The sequence below is a fragment of the Oryzias latipes genome, chromosome 13 (genome assembly GCF_002234675.1).
Source record: "Oryzias latipes chromosome 13, ASM223467v1".
Taxonomy (NCBI): Eukaryota; Metazoa; Chordata; class Actinopteri; order Beloniformes; family Adrianichthyidae; genus Oryzias; species Oryzias latipes.
Genome location: NC_019871.2, coordinates 24,810,081 through 24,831,840, shown reverse-complemented (window position 1 = coordinate 24,831,840; position 21,760 = coordinate 24,810,081). Strand labels below are relative to the sequence as shown.

At 40.9% G+C, this 21,760-nt stretch overlaps 2 protein-coding genes across 4 annotated transcripts; one reads left to right on the top strand and one right to left on the bottom strand.

The window, feature by feature from the left end:
* Positions 1–601: 601 nt before the first annotated feature.
* On the top strand, positions 602–10,963 carry LOC101174764 (ribosomal protein S6 kinase beta-1-like). Of its 2 annotated transcripts, none has more exons than XM_023961358.1 (15): positions 602–787; positions 1,717–1,760; positions 1,839–1,974; positions 3,026–3,094; positions 4,405–4,552; positions 5,475–5,532; positions 5,752–5,852; positions 5,941–6,031; positions 6,117–6,207; positions 7,148–7,255; positions 8,081–8,143; positions 8,308–8,385; positions 8,619–8,726; positions 9,658–9,770; positions 9,886–10,963. In XM_023961358.1, the coding sequence occupies exons 1-15, from the start codon at positions 719–721 to the stop codon at positions 10,118–10,120; spliced, it is 1,512 nt and encodes a 503-aa protein (XP_023817126.1). In that variant the 5' UTR covers positions 602–718; the 3' UTR covers positions 10,121–10,963. The 2 variants fall into 2 exon arrangements, with proteins under 2 accessions (XP_023817126.1, XP_023817127.1); XM_023961359.1 differs by having other exon boundaries at positions 1,854–1,974; positions 9,886–10,120.
* A 49-nt stretch (positions 10,964–11,012) lies between these two features.
* On the bottom strand, positions 11,013–18,309 carry slc33a1 (solute carrier family 33 member 1). 2 transcript variants are annotated; one of them, XM_023961357.1, is made up of 9 exons: positions 18,215–18,309; positions 16,942–17,393; positions 15,628–15,781; positions 15,345–15,540; positions 15,043–15,242; positions 14,760–14,944; positions 14,560–14,677; positions 12,955–13,170; positions 11,013–12,876 (listed from the first exon to the last, which is right to left on the bottom strand). In XM_023961357.1, exons 2-9 carry the CDS (start codon positions 17,349–17,351, stop codon positions 12,709–12,711), a joined length of 1,647 nt encoding a protein of 548 aa, XP_023817125.1. In that variant the 5' UTR covers positions 17,352–17,393; positions 18,215–18,309; the 3' UTR covers positions 11,013–12,708. The 2 variants fall into 2 exon arrangements, with proteins under 2 accessions (XP_023817125.1, XP_004075933.2); XM_004075885.4 differs by having other exon boundaries at positions 18,081–18,299.
* Between the last annotated feature and the right edge of the window lie 3,451 nt (positions 18,310–21,760).

Sequence of the window (21,760 nt, the reverse complement as noted above, 5' to 3'; positions counted from 1 at the left end):
GGGAGGGGTTGTTGGAAGTCCACACCCTTACCGTTGAAAACGGGCTATAAGAAGAATATGTCAAACACTTGATTTGAGTGTTAGATGTGGGGGCACCACGTGATTTTATTGAGCCATCTGATTGGTCAGTTTATAACATGAATAACTTGCAATAAAGAAAAAATACCCCCCCCCCCAAAAAAAAAAAACAAAAAACAGAATTATCAAGAACACATTAAAAATAGATAGCATGGCGGCGCCCGTATCAGGAAGCAATGGCACTTTCTTTTTGGGAACGCGAGAAGGGAGAGGTTGAGCTGTCAATTGTTGTTTACAGTCAATGTTACTGACCCAACCTTCTGCATTTATCCGGACTTTGGACGGGCACATGAAGCACTGGTTAGTGCCCCCTGCAGTTGCAGTGACATACTGCATTTTGTTGTCCTTGAAAAGCCTCCAATTCCGTAACTAAACAGGTCCAAACCGGGCTTGGCCTATGAAATCAGATATTTCTAAGGTGGCGCAGTCGTGAAAAATGTTTTATTTAAAAAATAGTGTAGTAAATGTAAGCATTTTCTGACTGTAGTAGGAAAATGTCACCGCCCCTTTTCCAGAGTAGCACAGTGCGCATGCTCGTTGTAGTAGCCGGTTATGGCGGCCGTGTGTGTTTGTCCATGAGGTGGGCGCCGCTCGCTGTTCTTGGAGTTTGTGACTAGAACAACCCCAGCAACTGGATGTCATGGCTGGAGTGTTTGACATAGATTTGGACCAACCAGAGGAAAACGTCTCCGATGATGAAAACGAGGAGGTATTTTTTTAAATAGACAGTTGGACGTATATCTGCAAAAGCTGTCACAGCAGAAACACGGTAGCTAAGCTAGCTGTTAGCTTGGTAGCCTGCCTGCACTCACCGCAGGCCTGCTCCTGCAGCCGGAGCTATCCATCCTCTGCTGCTTCGGAGCAGCAGCGCGGAGGCTAACATGCCTACTCGACAGGACTTCCGCGTGCCTCATTTCTGTTTGTTTTCAGTTGCCGCGAGCGCGTGCTGCTGTCCCTTGTCTTAAAATTCACGTGACCCAAGTTTCTGGGGTTGTGCAAAGTAAACCAGGCTTTGTTGGGCAAATGTGGTGCAGGGAGACAGACGTGCAGTTTGTCTTGGCCAGCTCTGACAACGTGAGCTGGGAGCTCGCTGCCCTTTTTACTTCTGCTCCCACTGAAACATTTAAAGGGGCAACACCGGGTTGAATGAGTGCAGGACAAACACCTGAGCACCGCTATGATGCTGCATAGAGCTGTAATTACAGTAAACAGAAGCTGCTCAATGCGGGCAGTTCCTGGATTACTTCAGCAGTTTATTTGACACGTTATCTGCTGGTTTGTGCATAAAAAACAAAATGCATGCATTTTATGTTTCTGAATATTTTTATTTAAATGTGACCAAACTTAAGTGCCTTTTATTTATTGTAGTTTAAACTCCACATCTAATTATTTTTCATCCTTAAAAAGAAGAAATATTGACAGACCTCATTTTATTATAACTCATGATTTATTCTGCGGTGCCTGTCTTTACATATTGTTGCAACACTCCATATAATAAGTGGTCTGCAATGATTCATGTTTGTAATACTGTAATATATTTACACTACTTCATTGTTATTATAGCATTTCTTTTGATAATTTTTTTTGAAAGGTACCAGTGTGATTTTTATGGTTGAAATGTTTGTTTGTTTTAATCAGGGTCAGCATCATGACTTTATGGAGCAGTGCAGTGGGTTTGAGTTGTAAGTATCTGCACGTCGGCAGGATTTTGAATATTTTACAAACGAGGTCGATTTACCGCGAACGTGCAATATTTGAAGCTTGTGTCACGGCAGCAACATGGACGACTGTGAACAGATCGAAATCTCCGAGGACAATGTCAACCAAGGAACAGAGAGCATCAGACCAGAGTGCTTCGAGCTGCTGCGGGTTCTGGGGAAGGGTGGTTACGGAAAGGTAGGACGTCTGCCGATCACGCCATCCAACGGCTGCTTATTTTGACTGTTTCTTTCCCAAAAAGCCAGAAACTGCTCTATTCCTACAAAAATAAAATTGTCTTTTTATTGATTTCCTCCTTTAATTTTTAAAGTAAACAAAAACTATTCTTTAATATTAGTTAAATGGTTGGTCTGCATTTAGGCTTTTTCTGTAGTTTTAAAATATTTGTGGAATTCGGGGTAAATAGTTCTCGGATTAGGATCTTAGCTGAGGAGCGTGTTCTGCAAGCAGCTGTGCTGCAAAAAAGAGCTTTTCCACTTTCAGGAACACATGGTAGTTATGCATCTGGTTGCCAGGGAGACCACGCATTCAATCGCAGAAGATGAAGTAAATTTATTTAAAGTATGTTCTATGCTTTTATTTGACAAGTTCAGTAATAGTTCATGTAAATATCAAATCAGTTTTCCTTAGTCAGCATTACTTCATGCAGAATTGGGTTAAGATTTGGGGATTACGGAGTTATTAATGGGCACCGGAGCTTTGTTTCCTTTTTAATTGTTTGAGAAAAAGTTACGATAGTTTATTTTCAGGTTTATTTTTCATCTGTAACGAGGGCTCGTATTGCAAAACTTTATCAGTCCGATATGCCGGCTGAGGAACATAAAAACATTTATAACCCAATTAAAGAACTTTAAAATCAACCCTTGAATCGCACAGGAAGCCAATGCAGGGATTTTAAAATGGGTGTAATGTGTTCCTCATGTGCTCACTTGTCAGCTCTGTGGTTTCAGTCTGGAGCGGAAATCTAGACAAAAAGAGGTTAGACATAGCGCTTTTATGGTTTGCTTTTGTTCCTCAACTTTGTTAAAGGAAACACAGTTTCTTGTTTTTCAGAATAAAACCTCAATGTTTTAAGTTGAAAAAAAGTGTTTTCTAGTCATCAGCCAACAGTGAACTTTGCAATTTCCCTGATAAGTTTAAGTTTTTGTGTTTTCCACTCATCAAACATGCTGTTCGATCAGCTTCAAACAGCTTTTAACCTTTTTTTTTTTTTTTAACAACCCTGCAGGTTTTCCAAGTTCGTAAAGTTGTCGGAGCTGCAGCTGGCAAAATATTTGCCATGAAAGTTTTAAAAAAGGTATTTCTCCCCTTTCTTAAAAAAAAAAAAATAATAATTTAATTTTTTTTATTTAACCCCAAAAATAAGCTGTCAGGTAAATTTATTTTGCTCCCACATTTATTTGTATTTTGTACAAATAAACCGTTTTGTTCTTCTATCTTATCTGCAGAATGAAACTGGAGCTTTTCTTCCTAAATGGGGATCTCTTTGTTACAGTGTGACTCTTACATTTACAGATTTGTTTTCAAATAATTGATGGTATTTTGTAGAATATCTTAAATCTTAGAAGCAGCTGACCTAACAGAACACGAGGGGACATAAAGCTGCTCAGATAGGTAAACAGGTGACCGTGGAAAGATTTGAAAGCAAGTGAAAGAATCTAAAAGTGGGGTTTAAAATGAACAAGTGCACTAAAGCTAAACTGGAGAAATGTCTACACGATTCTTTGTTCTGGGCACACGACGTGGATCAGCTATTTTTTTTTACCAACTGCAGTCTAGCAAATGCTGAAGCCGTGACCCCCCCCCCCCCCCCCCCCCAACATAAAAAATAGCAGTCATCTCGCTAAATAGGAACAAGAGCCTTTTTTCCACTGAGTGGTACAGTTTAGAATGGTCCAGCCAATTGTAGACTGACTGCGCTGCTTTGCGTCATGGTAGTGCGACTACAGCAAAAGCTAAGCTATTACCAACAAACACTGGAGGTCATCCAGCAGCTCTTGTTTTTTTCTGCTTGGCTTTTGGAGCTTCGCGTAAACAAGTCATTTAATGTTGCTTGAGACGAGATTGTGGGCCGCAAAGAGTCATCGGCTGGCGCTTGCTTTTGTCACAATGAAATTCCGCCGATCAACGGGTGTCAACAGTAGCTCCTCCCTATCCGTTCCGTTCCATTTTTCTATGGACCTACAACCAAAAATGCTGCAGTTTGATTCGCTTTAATGGGTTCATTTCATAACGGAAACGCTCATAATGCCGTACTGTACCGTTCAGTGGAAACGAAGCTAAACTGTCTGTGAGAAAGAATACACATTTAGTAGCTGCTTTAAACTAAAAAAATTAGATTTGACCACAAAGCTACTTGTCTCAAACTTCAGCTCTAAATCCAGTTTCAGCACAAATGTGTTGCATGGGGTTTTACATAATGATCTAAAGGGCCCGGTCACCAATAACCATCACCTTACACAGTTTAGGCTCATTCAGAACTTCAGATCCCCAAGACGTTTCTTGAGACACGGTCATCTGGATAGCAGTGAAACAAGACGCTGGATCCAGCTTGTATTCAGCCGCCAGTCTTTGTCGTCCTGATGTCTCCTGTCTGCTTGTCTTCAGGCGATGATTGTACGCAACGCAAAGGACACAGCCCATACCAAGGCAGAGAGGAACATCCTGGAGGAGGTGAAGCATCCCTTCATCGTCGACCTCATCTATGCCTTCCAGACGGGAGGGAAGCTGTACCTCATCTTGGAGTACCTGAGCGGTTGGTGCATTAGTAAAAGCAAACGCAACAATCCAGAAAGTGACAAGCGTTCTCCTAAGTTTAGACCTAAGCAGACCTCTGCTCCTCTATTTAAATAAACATTTAATGAAAAATGTTAATCACCAGGATTCAGCAAACAAACATTTCTGTGCGTTTCATCTGGATGGATCTCAGAATTTTGACCCTTTTTGGCCTGAAATCTACTTAATCAATCAATGAAAGCTAAAAACTGAAATATGTTTGAACATATCGACATATTGGATTCAATATTGGGCATCCCTCATGTGCAGGATGGAATTCTAACACTCTTACCATTGAGAGATTTTTTAATTAGAGCAAATCAACTTTCAGTTTTGGCACTTTTTCTATTTTGGAAAAGCCCACGTTCAATACAGTATGTGATAACAGTGAGTCATGATGGAAGACTTGGGACATGCCGAGAGGAGGGACAGTGCCGATGTTGGGACAGGGATGCAGAGGAAATGAAGTTGATGGATGTAGTGATGGAGGACGTGAGGGTAAGAGACGAGGATGCAGGTGAAAGGATGAGATGGAGGCAGACGATTGGCTGTGGCGCCCCCTAAAGGTAGCGGATAAAGAAGAAACTCAGACTGAGAGAATGGGTTACAAGCATGAAGCTGAACATTGTTGGGTTTGAAAATTAAAAATAGTTTTAGAATCTAGAAAAATGACAAAAAGGCAGAATCTTTAAGCGTTGAACTGATTTTTGTTCAAAGCCCACATTTTATTTTTTATTTTTAATGTCATAGATTAGGATTTTATGACGGAAAGTGTGACTTGTTTCAGCTTAAATAGTGGCAATAAGGAAAAGGCAGTTTGTATTTAGCTTAATTATGTCCAATTGTGAAACCGAATGTTGCACTTCAGAGGTGACCTCAGCTCCACGTGTTCACATGTGCAGGAGGAGAGCTCTTCATGCAGCTGGAGAGGGAGGGCATCTTCATGGAGGACACGGCCTGGTGAGCAGTCTGTTCTGTCCTGCTGATTCACTGCTTTTCAATGGAGGCTCAGCATCTCCATGCAGAACGTCTATGGAAGTGCCGTTGGTGGAATGTCAAAGATGTGTACATGAAAGCACGGTTCTCCAGCCTCTCGGCTTCAACCAGAGAAACCGTCGTATCAGCAAATGTTGTTCCCTTGATGTTGATTCTAAATGTAAATGTTATTTCTTTTTCTAGTTTTTACCTGGCAGAGATTTCAATGGCCCTGGGTCACCTGCACCAAAAGGGCATCATCTACAGAGACTTGAAACCAGAGAACATAATGCTCAACAGTCAAGGTCAGGCCTCTGAGGCGTGCCAAACTTCCTGTTTAGAAGCTTCCCCCTTCAAAATGTCAACACTTGAGCATTTCTCCATTTCTCTCAGGTCACGTCAAGTTGACAGACTTTGGGTTGTGTAAGGAGTCCATTCACGATGGCACGGTTACGCACACCTTCTGCGGCACCATCGAGTACATGTACTTGACTCCATTCCTTTGTTAATCTACTTCATGTGCAGGATCAAATTCAGACAGGATTGAAGTAGAATCTGTTGGGTTGCAGGGCTCCAGAGATCCTGATGAGAAGCGGACACAACCGAGCGGTGGACTGGTGGAGTCTGGGTGCTCTGATGTACGACATGCTCACAGGAGCGGTCAGTTTCACAGCCCAAAGGGCCGTTTTTCTTCTTCGCTATACAGTGTTTCCTCGCTATATCGCAGGTCCTCCTTTCAGCGCAATTTTTCTTCTTTTTTTCTTTTCATAAAACACTAGACCTGCACAAGAAATCGCAAATTTATCATTGTCGCAATATCAAGCTGTGCAATATGCATATCGCAAAAGTCGTTGGAAATAGCGATAAATGGTAACCTTAAATGTGTTAAAACAATCTCATGTCAGCTTGAAGTATTGAACCATTTAACCATTTATGCATTTGACCAATCGGATGGAGCCCTTTACATCAGTGACCAATCAGATGGAGCCCTTTACATCAGTGACCAATCAGATGGAGCCCTTTTATGTTGGATGCTCGCCTCCTATACAGACAGGGGTCCTTTGGAGTGTAGCTTAAGATCTGTTGACTCTTATTTAAATTAAACGGTTGCACTGAAATGAAAATGATGTATTTAGTTGTTATGCTATTTGTTTATGTATTCCAAGTTATAGCATCGTCGCAATATTGCTCACTAATATCGCAAATCAGGAGTTTCCTCATATCGTGCGGCCCTTTAGCACATTGTCTTCTGTGTCTTGATTGGCTGTAGACCGGGTCAATCAATGTCTTTCATGCCGGTCTGCCAAATCTTTATAAATCTTTGATCGTAATCAGATCTTTCATTTTAGTTCTATAATACTAGAATTATTTTTCTATGAACGTTTGAACTTTGAGAGTTTAGTCAAGAGAGAAAAGTGTATAAAGTGTGTAGTGAGGGATTTTCTACACCCTTAAAACATCTGTATTTCTTTATTTCGCGTGTTTCACCTATCAGAACTCCCGTGATGAACGGGGGAACACTGTATAATCAGTACTTTAAACTGTAGATGGGACTGAGGGGGCATGCGGATTACAGCCTGTTTTGGTGTTTGTCTTGTAGCCTCCGTTCACAGGAGAGAACCGAAAAAAGACCATTGATAAAATCCTGAAGTGCAAGCTCAACCTGCCACCCTACCTCACACAGGAAGCCCGAGACCTCCTCAAACGGGTATTTACAGCTGTTTCTCATTCAAAAGCAGCAGCAAAAATCCTTGTTTTGAAAGAATTGTGACTTTTTTTAGAGACAACAAAAATGTCAATCTGGACTTGTTTTTAAACCTGTGTCAACCGTCGTCTTACAGAAGCAGCCAAATCCCCAGTAGCTTTATGAGGACTGCTACCACATTCCACAGAGAAGATCACTTTTGTTGTGCAGCTGAATGTTTCAATCAGATGAAATATTCAGATTAAAAGTCGTCAAACTGACCTTTTTGGTCAGATTTAATCAACAGTATGGATGTAAATGTAGTTTGTTGCTTTTCAAGGTGTTTAATTATTATTTTTCACACTTCTCCATTTAGTCATTCACCTTTAGCATCTTTCCGTTTTTTGGATTCTGGCTGCTGTCAAACAGTTGACATGTTGCTGTCAAACAGTTGACATGTTGCTGTCAAACAGTTGACATGTTGCTGTCAAACAGTTGACATGTTGCTGCCACCTTGTGGCTGTAGTTGCGCACTACACTGATATCAAACTGCTGTAACTCCACATGGAGAATCTTTATCAGCAAATGCCAGAAGAGAAGTGAGATGGGTTTCTCTCACTGGAAGCATCCAGGATGGTCTCATCTTTGGGATCGTTTTTCCAGAATTCATCTGAGCACTGATGAAGATCCATGAGGTTTAGCAGTCTTCATCATTTATATTCAATTCTAAAACCCTGACTTATCACCAGTTAGTTTGCATATTTGTGAAATCTATCAGTTGTATCAATTGGAAGTGTGTGAAACCCTTTTTCGTTGTTTTTCCCTAACATTGACCTTTTGCTTGTGCAGTTGCTGAAGAGAACTGCTTCATCACGACTGGGGGCGGGGCCTGGAGATGCCACAGAAGTGCAGGTGAGAAAGGGCCGCAGGTTAAACATAAGAAAATCAGTTTGAAGACGCACAGCGCTCCGTTTCGCTTCATAGTTAGGAAATGTAAAGGCCCAAAGCTGATCCAGAGCGACACCACCTTGACTGGATGAACAAATGGCTTCTCCTCATGCTGTTCTGTCCGACAGGCTCATCCTTTTTTTCGACACATCAACTGGGAGGATTTGCTTGCCCGGAAAGTGGAGCCTCCCTTCAAGCCGGTGCTGGTGAGTGGAATGCGGTTACACAGACACGAGGTTAAAAACGACTCTATTCAGCGGGGCGTGGGAAATTTGAGACGGCTTCAGCGTGAATAAACAGCAGGAAAGTCCCTGTTGATCGAGAACGGAACCAAGTTCCTTCTCCTGTCTCAGGCGGACTCCTGCTTGTGGTGACAGTTGACCCGTCTTCTCATGTTTCTGCACGCCTGTACCTGTGTTTCCACTCTCCGACTTTGCAGCAATCAGCAGATGACGTGAGCCAGTTTGACTCAAAGTTCACCAGCCAAACGCCGGTCGACAGCCCAGATGACTCCACCCTCAGTGAGAGTGCCAATCAAGCCTTCCTGGTAACATCTTTCAACATCATTTCAGATTAAATGTTTAATATTTTACCTCATGATGCAAAACAAGAAGCATCTGAATTCCGTGTGGTGGTTTCACTTTTATATTTTCTTCTATTTTTTTAACATTTTGGATTTTGTTTTGATTTCTAAAATGTAATGATGTTTTTTTTAGTACTATTTTGTTTTTGTTTTTATTGTCTTTGTGACTTTTAAAATGCTTTTGTGTTGAGTGATTTGTTGAACTCCAGGGCCACCAAAGAGAACTCATTTGTTTGTCGCCCTCTAGTGGTTACTTGCCAAAGTCACTGCTCTTTAGCTGATTTATTAGTTATAAATTAAAGGTGTGCCAAATGTATTAGGAAGGGGTACCGATTAAATTTAATGTGATGTCCGTGCCTAGTTTTGAAATGGTTGCGGTGCCTAAACGATGCTCAAACCAGTGATTCAACAATTTAAAAAAACAACAAAAAAGCCAATTTTTGTCCAAAAACATTCTAGAAGCGTGTCTGACTGTCTGTACTGCAGCGCTGCTTCTCCACTCTCTAACACACTGAAGGACATATTTCACTGCTCATTGCCGCAACAACAGTGTCTTTTTGGAGCATTGTATCCTATCCATCAGGTCACTGAGGTAGAATCTTTAGCTGGGAAGTACAGTGGAAGCTTTGCTCGCTTCCCCTTTGGCATTTTGGCTGAGGCCCTCGCGACCGTACCCGTTCATGTTTGAGCCCGCCCACAATCGATGGAAAGGTCAAATGATTGGCTAGAATTGTGCAGCAACATTGAATAGACTGACATGTCTGAAACGACGCCCTGAAATCCACGCTGTTATACAGTAGTGGTACCAAGTTGGCGCTGAGTTTCGGGAGACGTCTCTACTTTTGATGACATGAACATTCATTTGATTCAGTTCCTTTGGTCTGTTTGCTTGCAGGGTTTCACATATGTGGCTCCATCGGTTTTAGAAAACATGAAGGAGAGGTTTTCCTTTGAACCAAAGATCCGCTCTCCTCGGCGGATCATGGGCAGTCCAAAAACACTTCTCAGGTCGGTTCACTGACACGAAGCAGCTGCTTTCAAAAGAGAATCTCAGATAATGATGGCGTTTAGCTCACTGAGCTGCTCAACCAGCTCACTGACTGACAACCTTCTGACTCCTCAGCCCCGGCTGGACCCGAAGCCCTCTTCTTCCCGGCGGAGGGCGGAGCGTCCTTCAGTCTCCTCTGGAGCACGCCATGGAGCTGTCCGCACCGGAACAGATGGACGTCACCAGCAGCTCCGAGGCCTCGGCACCCCTCCCCATCCTTCAGCCCGGCGGGGTCAACCTTGCCCACATGAAGCAGCAAGCCTTCCCCGTCGCCGCCAAACGGCCAGACCATCTTCGTATGAACCTATGACCCGTGACTCCATTTTTTTTCTCCCTCCCCTCCCATGAGTAATATTTTCAAAGTTATGGACATAAGGGACAGTAAAACCTCCCACCTGCACTTCCACACTACACATACGTCACAACCTGGATGTAAGCCACTGTGGCCAGTTTCAGCTGAGCGCTGCAGATGACGCCGCAGTCTCAGCACTTTTGTTTTCGAGGATTTTATCGCGAGTGTGATTTGGGGAATCAAAGGTCTTTACGAGCACAAGGTTCTGTGCAGCTTTGGCGTAAGGAAAGATGCCTCAAGTGCAGTTAATACGAGGCTTTAAGTGTAACAAAACGCCCCGTGGTGCTGAATGACATTCTATGGGCTTCAAATGACTGTTTAAAGAAAAAACTGCAGATGACAAGCAGAGGCTCTGCTTTAAGTGCAGCTTCATGTTTTAAAAAGTCTTATCAGTAGATGCATAAGCCGCTATGCATCAAAAGTTGGAGCGTTTTCCAGCGTAAGTTCATGGCTGTGAAGCGGCTGACGTGCAGCACGCCATCTCCGGGGCCGTTAGTCATCGATGCCACACAGCAGCACGACCCACTTCACAAGGGTCGCCCACAAACAGATCTGAGCGCCGCTTCCTGTGAGCCCCGCCTTCATCCAGGAGACGCCGGGGATTCAGACCCTCGCCAAACCCCCCTGCAGTGGATTCAAGTCTGAGACGGTAGCACCAGTTGATCTGGTCTCCATTCGCAGCTTTGGGCTTCAACAGACTTGGGGCAACATTTACGGCCTTACGGAGCAGAATTCACCTGAGGAGGTTTTTGAACTCCTTAAAACATAAAGTTATAAATAAAACGCAGATGGAAAGTAAAAGCATCTCGTCTTTGTTTTTTTAAAACACACAAAAAAACAGCAAACTCTCGGAGGGAATATTTTTAATCACAAAAAATCAGTTTCAGATATCATTTGTAATTGATAAAGAGGTAAACAACATATGTGCAAATTCAAACAGAATTTGTTGTAAAAATAAAAATGCATTAAAAGTTTAACCCTGGAGAACCCATACAACATTTTTTTCTTGGCTTTTAAAGTTTTTCTTTTGTCTATTTTGGATAGCAATACCCAAAAAAAATTAGTGAATTAAAAGACACACCGTAACTAAAAAGGACCACATTTGACCCCGTGGGTTCTCCGGGTCAAAACAATTGATTTCCTGCCGAAATCACAGCAGTTTACTGCCACCTGTAGGCCACTTGAAGACACTGCAGAAAAAACCCAGCCTAACATTCAGAAAGTGCACAGTTTTACTCATAAACCTGCAAAACAAAACTCAGGAAATACAGTGCCATGATTCTACAAAATAAAGCTCTGAGTAATAACTACAAACAATAATAGAAACAAACAGGAAAGCCCCATAAAGAAAGCTGATTTTCAGTCTAAGAGAAGAGAAACAAAGATTGTTTTTAAAAACAAAGAATAGTTGAACCGTTTTGACCTTTTAGTCTGTAATTCTGACTGTGTCACAACTGTTGCAGTTTAGCAAAATCATACTTGAAAATCTCGAACCGGCATGAATTTATTCCCAGCTCTATAAACAAAATCTCTTGTTTTTGCTGTGAAGGTAATTTGGGAGTAGAAAAGGATTGATGCATATCTCCGTCACTGGATGTAATCTGTTTTCCAGAACAGAAGTATCAGGTAAAAATGACGAGAGAAAAAAGAAAACAAAATTCCTATCAACCTTCAGCTTTTGTATTGTATACCTCAGGAACAAACAGCTAATCTGATTCAGCTGCTGCTGACCATGGCATATGCTATACGTCACATGATGTTGCAATGACCGTAGGCGTCTGGGAGATGAACAACTTTCAAGCACAAACACGTTTTCTCATGTTGCAGGTTGAAACGTGTGGAAACCCCCAGAGCTGGTCGTGCTCAGAATCCTGCAATGATTCATGTTTTACACCAAACATAACTGGAGGAATGCCCAACAGAAAACCAGGAAAGGTCCCACTGGAAAAAGCCGCTCTGACAGTTTCTTACTTGAAATAAAAGAACTTAAAAACGGGGAATTAGAGAAGAACTTCATGACCAACATTTCTCCCAAAGTAAAAAAAGGCACAATTAACAGAAAAAAAAAAGGTTAAATTCATAAAAAGTCAGTTGTTGGAAAACCAGATACTTTTGATGAGGGCTTTTCTTTTCATTAGAGTTAAATTGTGCCAGGATCTTCATAAATACATATATAAAGTCTTCATCTATACATATATAATTATATGCAATTTAGAAAGGATCAGACGTTGAGAATTCACATCTGTGCAGCTTCATTTTACTGTTCATGCAAATAAAAGTTTTTTTTCTTCTGAAATTCAGTCTGATTTGGTTGGACTGCTTCAAACAGCAAAACAAAAACAAAAAAAATGATAGAAAAAAAGTGAATTTTGTATAAAATAGGACGTTTTGTCACAGACAAGTGAGACATCTCAGGACAAATGTTTGGTGAGTGCAGCTGCCGAAGCAGAGCCAGAGGGGCTCCGTCAGACTGTTGGTGGGGGGATTTCCGGCGGGTCGAGCTGTCGGCCCGTTCTGAGGAGGTGAAACGGCGGCGTGCTGGGTGGTCACTGATTCACACGGCACCTCCACGCCGCGGGGCTCCGCTCCTGCAGCTGCTTCATCTTCTTCCCTAACCAGAGCCACCAGGTTAACCCGATCACCACGCACACCAGGGACTCCACGTAGTAGCCGTCTAGCGTTGTTACACAAGCGCCCCCTTCCTTCACACACAGCTGGAGGGGGGAACAGAGATAAACCAGGTGACTTTCCGACATCAGTAGATGCAGTGCTGCTTTGCTCCGCCCACTCACTTCAGCTTCGGCTGCAGAGCCGCAGCTCTGGGCGGCGGCTCCGCGGCACTCCTTCGAGGTCAACGGATCCACCAGCCACAGCGCCATGGTGGAGGGCCAGTTTCCTCCTAGGTTGGTGACCGTGTTCAGAAGAGTCATGTAGGTCCCACCTATCAGGGGGTCGCTCACTTTGGCGTGGAAAGCCATGCAGGCTACATACATGCTGTATAACACCACCTGAAAGGGAAAACACCAGAGAAATGGTCTCAGAGAGATTGATGGCTGCTGTGGAGCCTTCAGGGGGAAACAGATGAGCTGAAAACCATTGATCTGTGCTCATCTGTGAGTCTAAGGCCAACACCTTAGACTCACTTCAACGAAAATTGTGTTTTTGATGTTTTTAACATGTTTTTCTCATTTTTTTTATAATGGAGAAATTGCATTTCCAAGGATTTTCTTTATGTAAATCAGGAGCAGAGGAAAAATTATGTTTGAAAATGAGCTGAGACAGGAAATGTAATACAAGCTCCCGGGTCTGCTTCTTTCTGATGCTTCCACTTGCAGACAAATGGATCCATGAACGTCTTTGTTTTCCTGGTCTGAGCTGGAATCTGGATCTAAACTGTACGTCTGGACAGCTCCAATCCTGCTCACCGTTTTTGTTGCACCTCTAATGTTAAGCTGGGGTTGTGGGGGGCTGTAAGCTAGCAGGAGAGAGTGGAAAGTAGGAATGCAACAACTCACCTCGACAAGTGAATACAAACCTCGATTTTCAGGTTTTGTTTTAATTAGGTACAACAAAATAAAAATAAAAATAAAAAAAATCAGAAAAGTCTTTTTTGTTTAATTTGCTGATTAGGAAATAAAAACAAAGAAAAACATTTTAGTTGCTTATACTAAGCCTAGTTCAATGTCATAAAATAGTAAATCCTTCTTAAATTTAAAACAGACATGCTGGTTTTGCAGTAGGGATGCAATTATTCAATTTTCCCACAATTCAGTTCAACGGTTTTAAACCTAGAATTGTGGCATACCTTGAGTAAACACAGGGCTCAGTTTTGGGTGACTGCCAAAGGGGGTGGGGTCTCTCCACACCAACAACCCCTTAAGACAAACTCTGAAACATCTTTCGATCTTTTTTAAAAGCGCTCCCAGTGGTCTTTTAACTACGATGATGCGGTTTTAGCCACAATCAAAAGGCCTGTGTCGTTTTCAAGGATGTAGTTTCTGCAGAGCAGCACAAGTTCCTTAGGAATTCCCCTCCGAGTTGTGGGTGGGAAATGAGGGCTCATTTCCCATCATGCCTTTGTTTACACTCTCCCCGCTAGCCTACAGCCCCCCACAACCCCAAGCTAACATTAGAGGTGCAACAAAAACGGTGAGCAACATTAGAGCTATCCAGCCGTACACTTTAGATCCAGATTCCCACTCAGACCAGGAAAACAAAGACGTTCATGGATCTATTTGTCTGCAGGTGGAAGCATCGGAACAAAGTGAAGCAGGGAGGAGTTACGCCACACAAAATGCCACAAGAAAATGTAAAAACACAAAATACACCATTTACATCGGAGTGGTTCTTTAAACATTTAGAATTTCTGTGAACCTCAAATGATAAAAACACCAAACCTGATGCACCGCATAGCTCAGGAGCACAACAGCGTAGTAATAAACCGGGAATCCTCCTTCCTGTTTAACACTCGGGGTCCACCACACCAGCAAAGCATACTCCAGCCCGATGAGTAACCTGCAAGCCAGAACAAAAGAGCGTTAGCTTTTTCTGCACGGCCCCCCCTGCAGAGGTTTTCTGTCCCCGCAGAAGCTCTGACCTAAAAGGATATGCTTTGTAGAAAATGTCTAAAGGACGGGGCCCTGCTGTGTATTTGCTGATGATCAAGGGTAGGAGGATCTGCAAAGGCACCATGGGCACAGCCAGCAGTGCCAGCTGCTCCTTGGGGACTCCTTCCTCCACCAGCTTCAGACCCGTGACTGCATCCGCTGCAGAAAAACCCATCTAAACACAGAAAAACAGCAAAAAAATAAATGAGGAAAACGTTTTCTTCCTCTATGTCATAACTGCATTCAAGTGTCGATCTAAACATCTATGGATACCTTAGCTGTGAGAAGCAGCATGCAAAAGGTGAAGACTGTGGGCATCTTCACAATGGTGAACAATAACTTGTACGTCTCCATGACCCCCTGCGTCTCTTCTGGGACTCTCCTCTTCCCTTTGCCGTGTCCGTTTTCCCTCTTGAAGATGGCTACCAAGGTGGTGGAAACCATGAACACCACTCCCCAAAAAAACAAGAAATCTGCAGCAGAACAATGACAGCAAGGGGGAGAAAGCATGTAATTCATAGTAAAAAATAATCAAACAAAAATAACCGTTCATGTTTGGGCGTGTAAAAAAATACCTGACAAGGTGACGATGCCCGTCTCTTTGGGTTCTACTCTGAGGTATTTGTTGCAAAAATCCGCTGACTCCAACGCCAGAAAGAGGACATTCCCGAGAAAATACCCGGCTGTTTGGCCGACAGAGTTGCACGTCGATGCATAGCCCACGTTTTCTCTGGATAACATGGTGAGAGCCCAGCCATCCACGGCTATATCCTTAAACACAGAGGAGGAACCCCAAGGATTTTAGAGCTGGACTACACTCTGAATAGAGTTCTGCATACGCTCGTTCATCATTACTACCTGTGTGGCTGCTAAGAAGGCAAGCATGAAGAAGACTCCAGTGAGAGCAACCACGTTTGGTCCTTTCTCACTCTGGAGCAGTGAATTAACCGTAAAAGAAAGATAAAGCATGAAGAAACCCAGCAGGTACTGCGTAGGCACCAGCCACGACTTTCTGTGGAAACAGAAAACAGAAACTTGTAAACCAATAAAATACAAATGCATAAACAAATTATAGTCGGAGATATTCAGTCACTACTCCATGGGTAGGCACTATGTATAGTTGGACCTTTTTTTATTTTTTTGTTGAAAATCCAGTGGCCTAGAAAATTCCAAGATGACTCTACAAAAAAATCAGAGTGCATTACTTCTCACTAGATTAGCAAAAATAGACCTAAATGCACAATTTTTCATTTGAAAAGGTCCATGTGCATTTCTGTTTTTCTATATCATCCAGGTTTTCATCATTAGAACACATCAGATTCATAAAAAGTTCATATTTATTAGTTTTTTTACTTTGGCAAAGGGTTGATGTCATGTTTTACACAAAAAAGTAGTGAGCATGTGTCCAAATTGCATTAAACCCAGGGCACTAAGACGGTCATTTAGGGGTTAGGGCAGGAGTCTGAAGCCCCAGTGACATGCAGCTCTTTCATGCCTCCGCGGCGCTTTCAAGAACAGTGCAAACAATTTAAAAAAACAATAGGTCTGTAGTTTTGGTAGATTATTTTAGTTGAATAAGTTTTGTTCTTTATTTTTAGATTTTTAACACGTCATCTTCTGTGATTGGAACACCGGTGAGCTTAAATCCCATTTTCTGATCTTCTGCTGCACAACAGTGTCTAGTTCCTGTTCAGATGCAATGTTCTTAAAGTATTGAATTGCATTTATAGAATTGCATCAAAGTCATAAAGATATAATATGCCATACTTGGCTTTTTTAGTTCAAGTAAATCTGCTGCTGCAGGAGGATACCATTTAACACATGATGTATTTTATTTTGAAAGGATTGTGTGTGTGCTGCAGTCAAACGTAAAAGTTAATGTTGTTATACAGAAACAAGAAAACTGCCATAATTCAATTATTGTAAATATTTAAAAGCTACATTTTTATAAATGAATGACCTACTGGCCAGAAAAACATAACCCCCCCCCTTAAAAGTAAGGCAGGACTTTGTGTTTCTCACTGGGTTTGATCTCTAAGAAACTGGCCCCAATTGCTCTTTTAGTGCTAAATGTTGCAAATCGCTGGGTTAGGAAGTAGTGAGCAAATTCAGACATAGCCACAGATACAATCAGGCAAGCAGTCGGCTTTCTTGCTTGGACGGGTTTCCTACCTTCTACCAAACCTGCTGAAGTACAGAGCATCCACAAGCGGTGCCCAGAAAAGCTTCAGGCTAAATGGCCAGAAGACAAAACTGAAGAAAGCTTGGTCTCTGTAGCTGACATTTTTACTCTGCAAGATCAAGGGGATGCTGCCAGCCAGTCCCAGAGGAATTCCCTGTAGCACATAGAGGAAGAGAAGGAGGAGCACATTCCCCAGCTCGCCACGGATCCCGGTTGGGGCCATGTGATGCCTCCTATCCTCATAGTCCGCACCACTGATGAGACCCTCCGTCTCCTCCTCCACCTCTGGCTCAGGGGTGCTAATCACCCCTCTCATGTCCGTCATGTTTTCTAGAGGCGGGTGATCTGCCAGCTTCCTCTGCCGTCCATTCTTGCGCCTGTTTAAATCCAAGGGCTCCATGGTGGAGGTGTGGGCGTCAAACCCGCTGTGCCCCCAGCAAATCTACAGAGAAGCAGCACACAGTCAGATGAAGATGTCACATTATGGGTTAGGTGTCACTGCTGAATCCTTAAATCAACTCAAGTTCACAAGTTTCTGGATCAAATTAATAAAATGATAAAAATAAATGTTTCATTTAAATGTTACATTTGATTAAACATTCTGGATATTTGTGACTAGTAATTAAAATAAAACATTTTACATAAGTCCCCCAGTTAAATACATTCAAACTTGTAAATCTATCACCTCCATGAATAATTATGTTTTCACAATAATATCGTTGAAGCAATAATAAGCAAATACATGAGCAGTGAGTGGTATCACGACTTCCGGTTATAAAGTAAAAACAAATAAATAAATCAACAAATAGGATCAGAGTTACAGTTCACAGAGTGCGGTGTGATCCACCAAGGTTTGTCAGCAGGCACGATAAAGCAAATAAACTTCACCTACATCTAACAAAACGGCTGGAAAAAAAGAAAAAGAAAATGAATGAGGGGGGAAAAAAGCCTACCGGAAGTTTGGTGAAGAAAGTAATAAAAAAATTACATAAAAACAGAGTCATTATACATACTTGCTTAAAAAACTTAAAATCAAATAAACATTTCTTTTTAGACGATTAACATATATTTTAAGATACCGTATTTAAATTTTTGGAGGAAAATAGATTGGTTCAAGTTCATGCATTACCTGGCGATGACGGCATGACAAATCAAAAAGCGGGACACAAAAACGAATGGATCACAACCTAAATCAATCTCAGATCTAAATGATTGACCTGTTCATAACCTGTCAAAAATGTAGGAAAACAGTTAGTCGACTACCGTTGAGATTTAAGTTAGGGCATCGGCGAACATCAACAGAAAAAGTGTCAGGAACCGTGCCGGGGTGCAGCACGTAAATATGTCCGGTAGCTTCAGCTGACGTGTCAAAAGACAAGCCATAAGGTTCCGCTTGAGTGGAGAGACGTAGAAGACGGGGGGGGGGGGGGGGGGGGGGGACGAAAGAGGTTATGGGGGGACACTTTAATTAAAATCACTGAAACAAATAAACTGGGTAAAAAGATTCTTTGTACTTGTTTTTTCATTTTCAATTATTATTGTGACATTTATTAAGTAAAAGTACTTTTGATTTCCATTTTTGCGTAATTTTTTATTTATATTGGTTTCTTTTTTTCTTTATTTTGTTTTTTGTCATGTTTATTTGTGTTGATATAATCAAATAGGTTCAACATTAAATTCATCAGCATGCAGAACCATTCTGAAATCTCTACAAACTGTTCACAAACAAGCTCTGAAAACTTTGAACAAAAAGCCTAAAAGCCACCATAACTGTAAAATACTTCAGAAACACAATCTACTGAGCTTCAACAATATGATTCAACATGCAGATTGCATTTTGGTCTATAAAATCCTTCACGGTCTGGCTCCTCCCCCACTTCAGAATCAAGTTCAAGAGGCGATTGTATTATTCCTTCCAGAAAAAGCAGCTTTGGACAGACTGTTTTCTCCTTTCGAGCCTCTCAAACCTGGAACACAATCCCAGAAAGCATTCGAGAGCTCTCCACACTTCCATCTTTCTCAAAACAATTAAGATCATGGGTGATGGAAAACCAAACTTGCACTCATAGCTAACTTTAGGGACAATGCAAGAAAACTGTTTGCTAACAAAAGTAAAAATAAACCATTGGGGGGTGAAAAAAGTGGTCACAGTTGTCATAGTTTTGTTCTGATTTTGGCGAATTTATTGATGTATATTTTGGGGAACTATTCATTTGAAACTGTTTTAAACGTTATCCGAGTTATGTTAATTTAATGTCATTTATTTAATGCAATTTTACGAAATATATGTACTTTTTAACTTTATTTTACTAATTTTATTTTTAGTCTCTTAGTGACTGACCATGGTCAGAACGGGACAGAGGATGGAAATTAGCCTAGGCTACAATCCTGCATATTTACAGTGTCTCATTACTTTTAGAGTACTCTACACTGTTTGTTGTATGCATTGTCCCTTAAATAAATAAATGAAATAAATTAGACATTACTTATTCATTTAAATAACTTAATTTTGTAGCAATTATAGATAAACATGTGATTGAGCTTCCAAATTTCATAAATAAATTGAGCTTCTAAAGTCATAAAAACAAGATCTCTGTGTTTCACAAACCAGTTGTTTGACTTGATGCCCAATGTATCTCTAATCAGTACACTAACTCCTATGACCATTTCAAACCCTCAAAGTTTTCAGGTGACCTTGATGAAAGGACTGACTGGTTAAGGTCACGATGAGCCAACGTCTAGTTAAGGGGTAATGAATAGCAGCATGCTTTGCCTTGTGGTTGCTGTGAGAGCATGCGATGCCGCTTATCTTCTGAGTGAACATGTGACAACACACGCAGGATTTAATGTGACGGCATGTGATAGAAGGGGTACGGGGCTCTCCCACAAACCAAACTCCATGAACTATTTATTATTGCTGCCTGGTTTACCACAGGAATGTGTAGATATGTTGAGAAATGTACCCACAAAATTGTTAATTGTCCTCCTAACAAGAACAGTCTCTTGGCTTCAGAGGTCGCACATAAATAAGTGTTAAAAAGTAAAAATGTACATAAAGTGCAGCTTGTCACATGTCTTAGTCTGTTGGGTGAACAGTGCTACTGCTGATGGTTGGTGGAGGGGCTGATGATAAAGAAGCTGTGTCTGGTGGTTGTCGTATTGATGGTCTTGTCTGCGATGGAAATGATACAAAAAACAAAGTGTGTACATTCAGTCAATGGTACATGCCAGGTCAACTCATTCTAGAGAAGATTTCATTTTATTTGAATACTAATACCATTTATTAGTAAAAAGAAAACAGCAAACACAAAAACATGACAATTAACAGGGACTGAAAATACTTTGGGTTAAGTCTTCATCATGTTTTTAATATGGTGACCATTCTTACAATGGAACCATTTTAGCTTTGATTTTGGCTAACCGTTTGACGAGTGTACATATTCACTTAACAATACCTATAAATTAAAAAAGCTAATAAGTAAGACAGATCTTGTTTTTTAACCCCTTCACACTGTAGTTCGCTAATTTGTAACGTACCGATCAATCTAGGACTCCACTTAATTTAGCATCATGATGAATGAAAAAAAAACCTGAAGAACATTTTCTCATATAATTGGAAATAAATTCGGGCATAAAGGGGTTAATATAGAATTCAGAGGTGGTTTAATATTACATCGCAAGGCATTTAACAAGCAAAATATGCACAACCTGGTTTCGGCATGTTACTGTTTCTTCCAATTTATTTCTAAAAATGTTTTCTCACATGAATAATGATGTTTTTACTTTAGCGTCAGGTCACACACGTGTTAAGGATGTCATTAAAGTTAATTAGGCAGAAAAAAACAACTATATTAAATGGTCTTGTAAAAATCTGCATGTGCATTTAACTTACCTTTTTTGAATGGCTTTTAATAGTCAGTAGTTGGTGGCATCCTTTTTTACTGTACTCATTTTATTGAAATCTCATCTGACGTCTTATCATGAATTTGTTATTTATTTTTGGTTTTAATTAATTCAATTGTTATTCAATTTTCATTGTAAAGCCCCTCGGCACCCTGATGGCATTGTACAGTGCTGTAGAAATAAAGTTTAATTCATTCATTGAAAACGGCTTGTGTTTTCTCATTCCTCGTGTTTTCATGTCACAAGGAGAAAATGTATTAAATTAGGTTATTTTGCAAAACACTACATGTTTTACACTTTTTTCTAAACTACTTTACCTTTTAAAAAAATGTCATTGAAAAAGTAGCTATAACGATCGAAATATACTTTTATTTTCTTCTTTACTGTTATGTCAAAGCGCTCTAAAAAGGCTTCAGCAGAACTAAAAGTGTAATTTTATTTATTATTTAAGTATCAAACAGTAAACAGTTGGGGGAAAAGCTAAAAAACAATAAATTAAGGTAAAAAATCAAATAAAATAAAGCATAGGTGTGTGAAATTAGTCCCTACTTACAACAAATGTAAAACACACACACAAAATATGATTAGGTATAGTTATTGAATTGTTAAAACATAACACACATTGATATATGAAATATCTGTGTAAATAATGAGTAATAACTTAATTGTGAACGGATAGTTTTACATAAAAAAGGGAAAGTAAAATTTGCAATTTATTCAACTTCATGACTCCACAGTTTTGGACAAATTCTGTTATGCCTGAGTCTTGACATTTAGAACAACAACAAAAGAAATTAAAAAAAAGGCACTTTAAGCACACGTAACGTTAATAGTTTTGAGAGAAATGCAAGTTAGAAATGTTTGTAAAAATAAATATATTTAGCACTACCGCTGCACACGTCACTA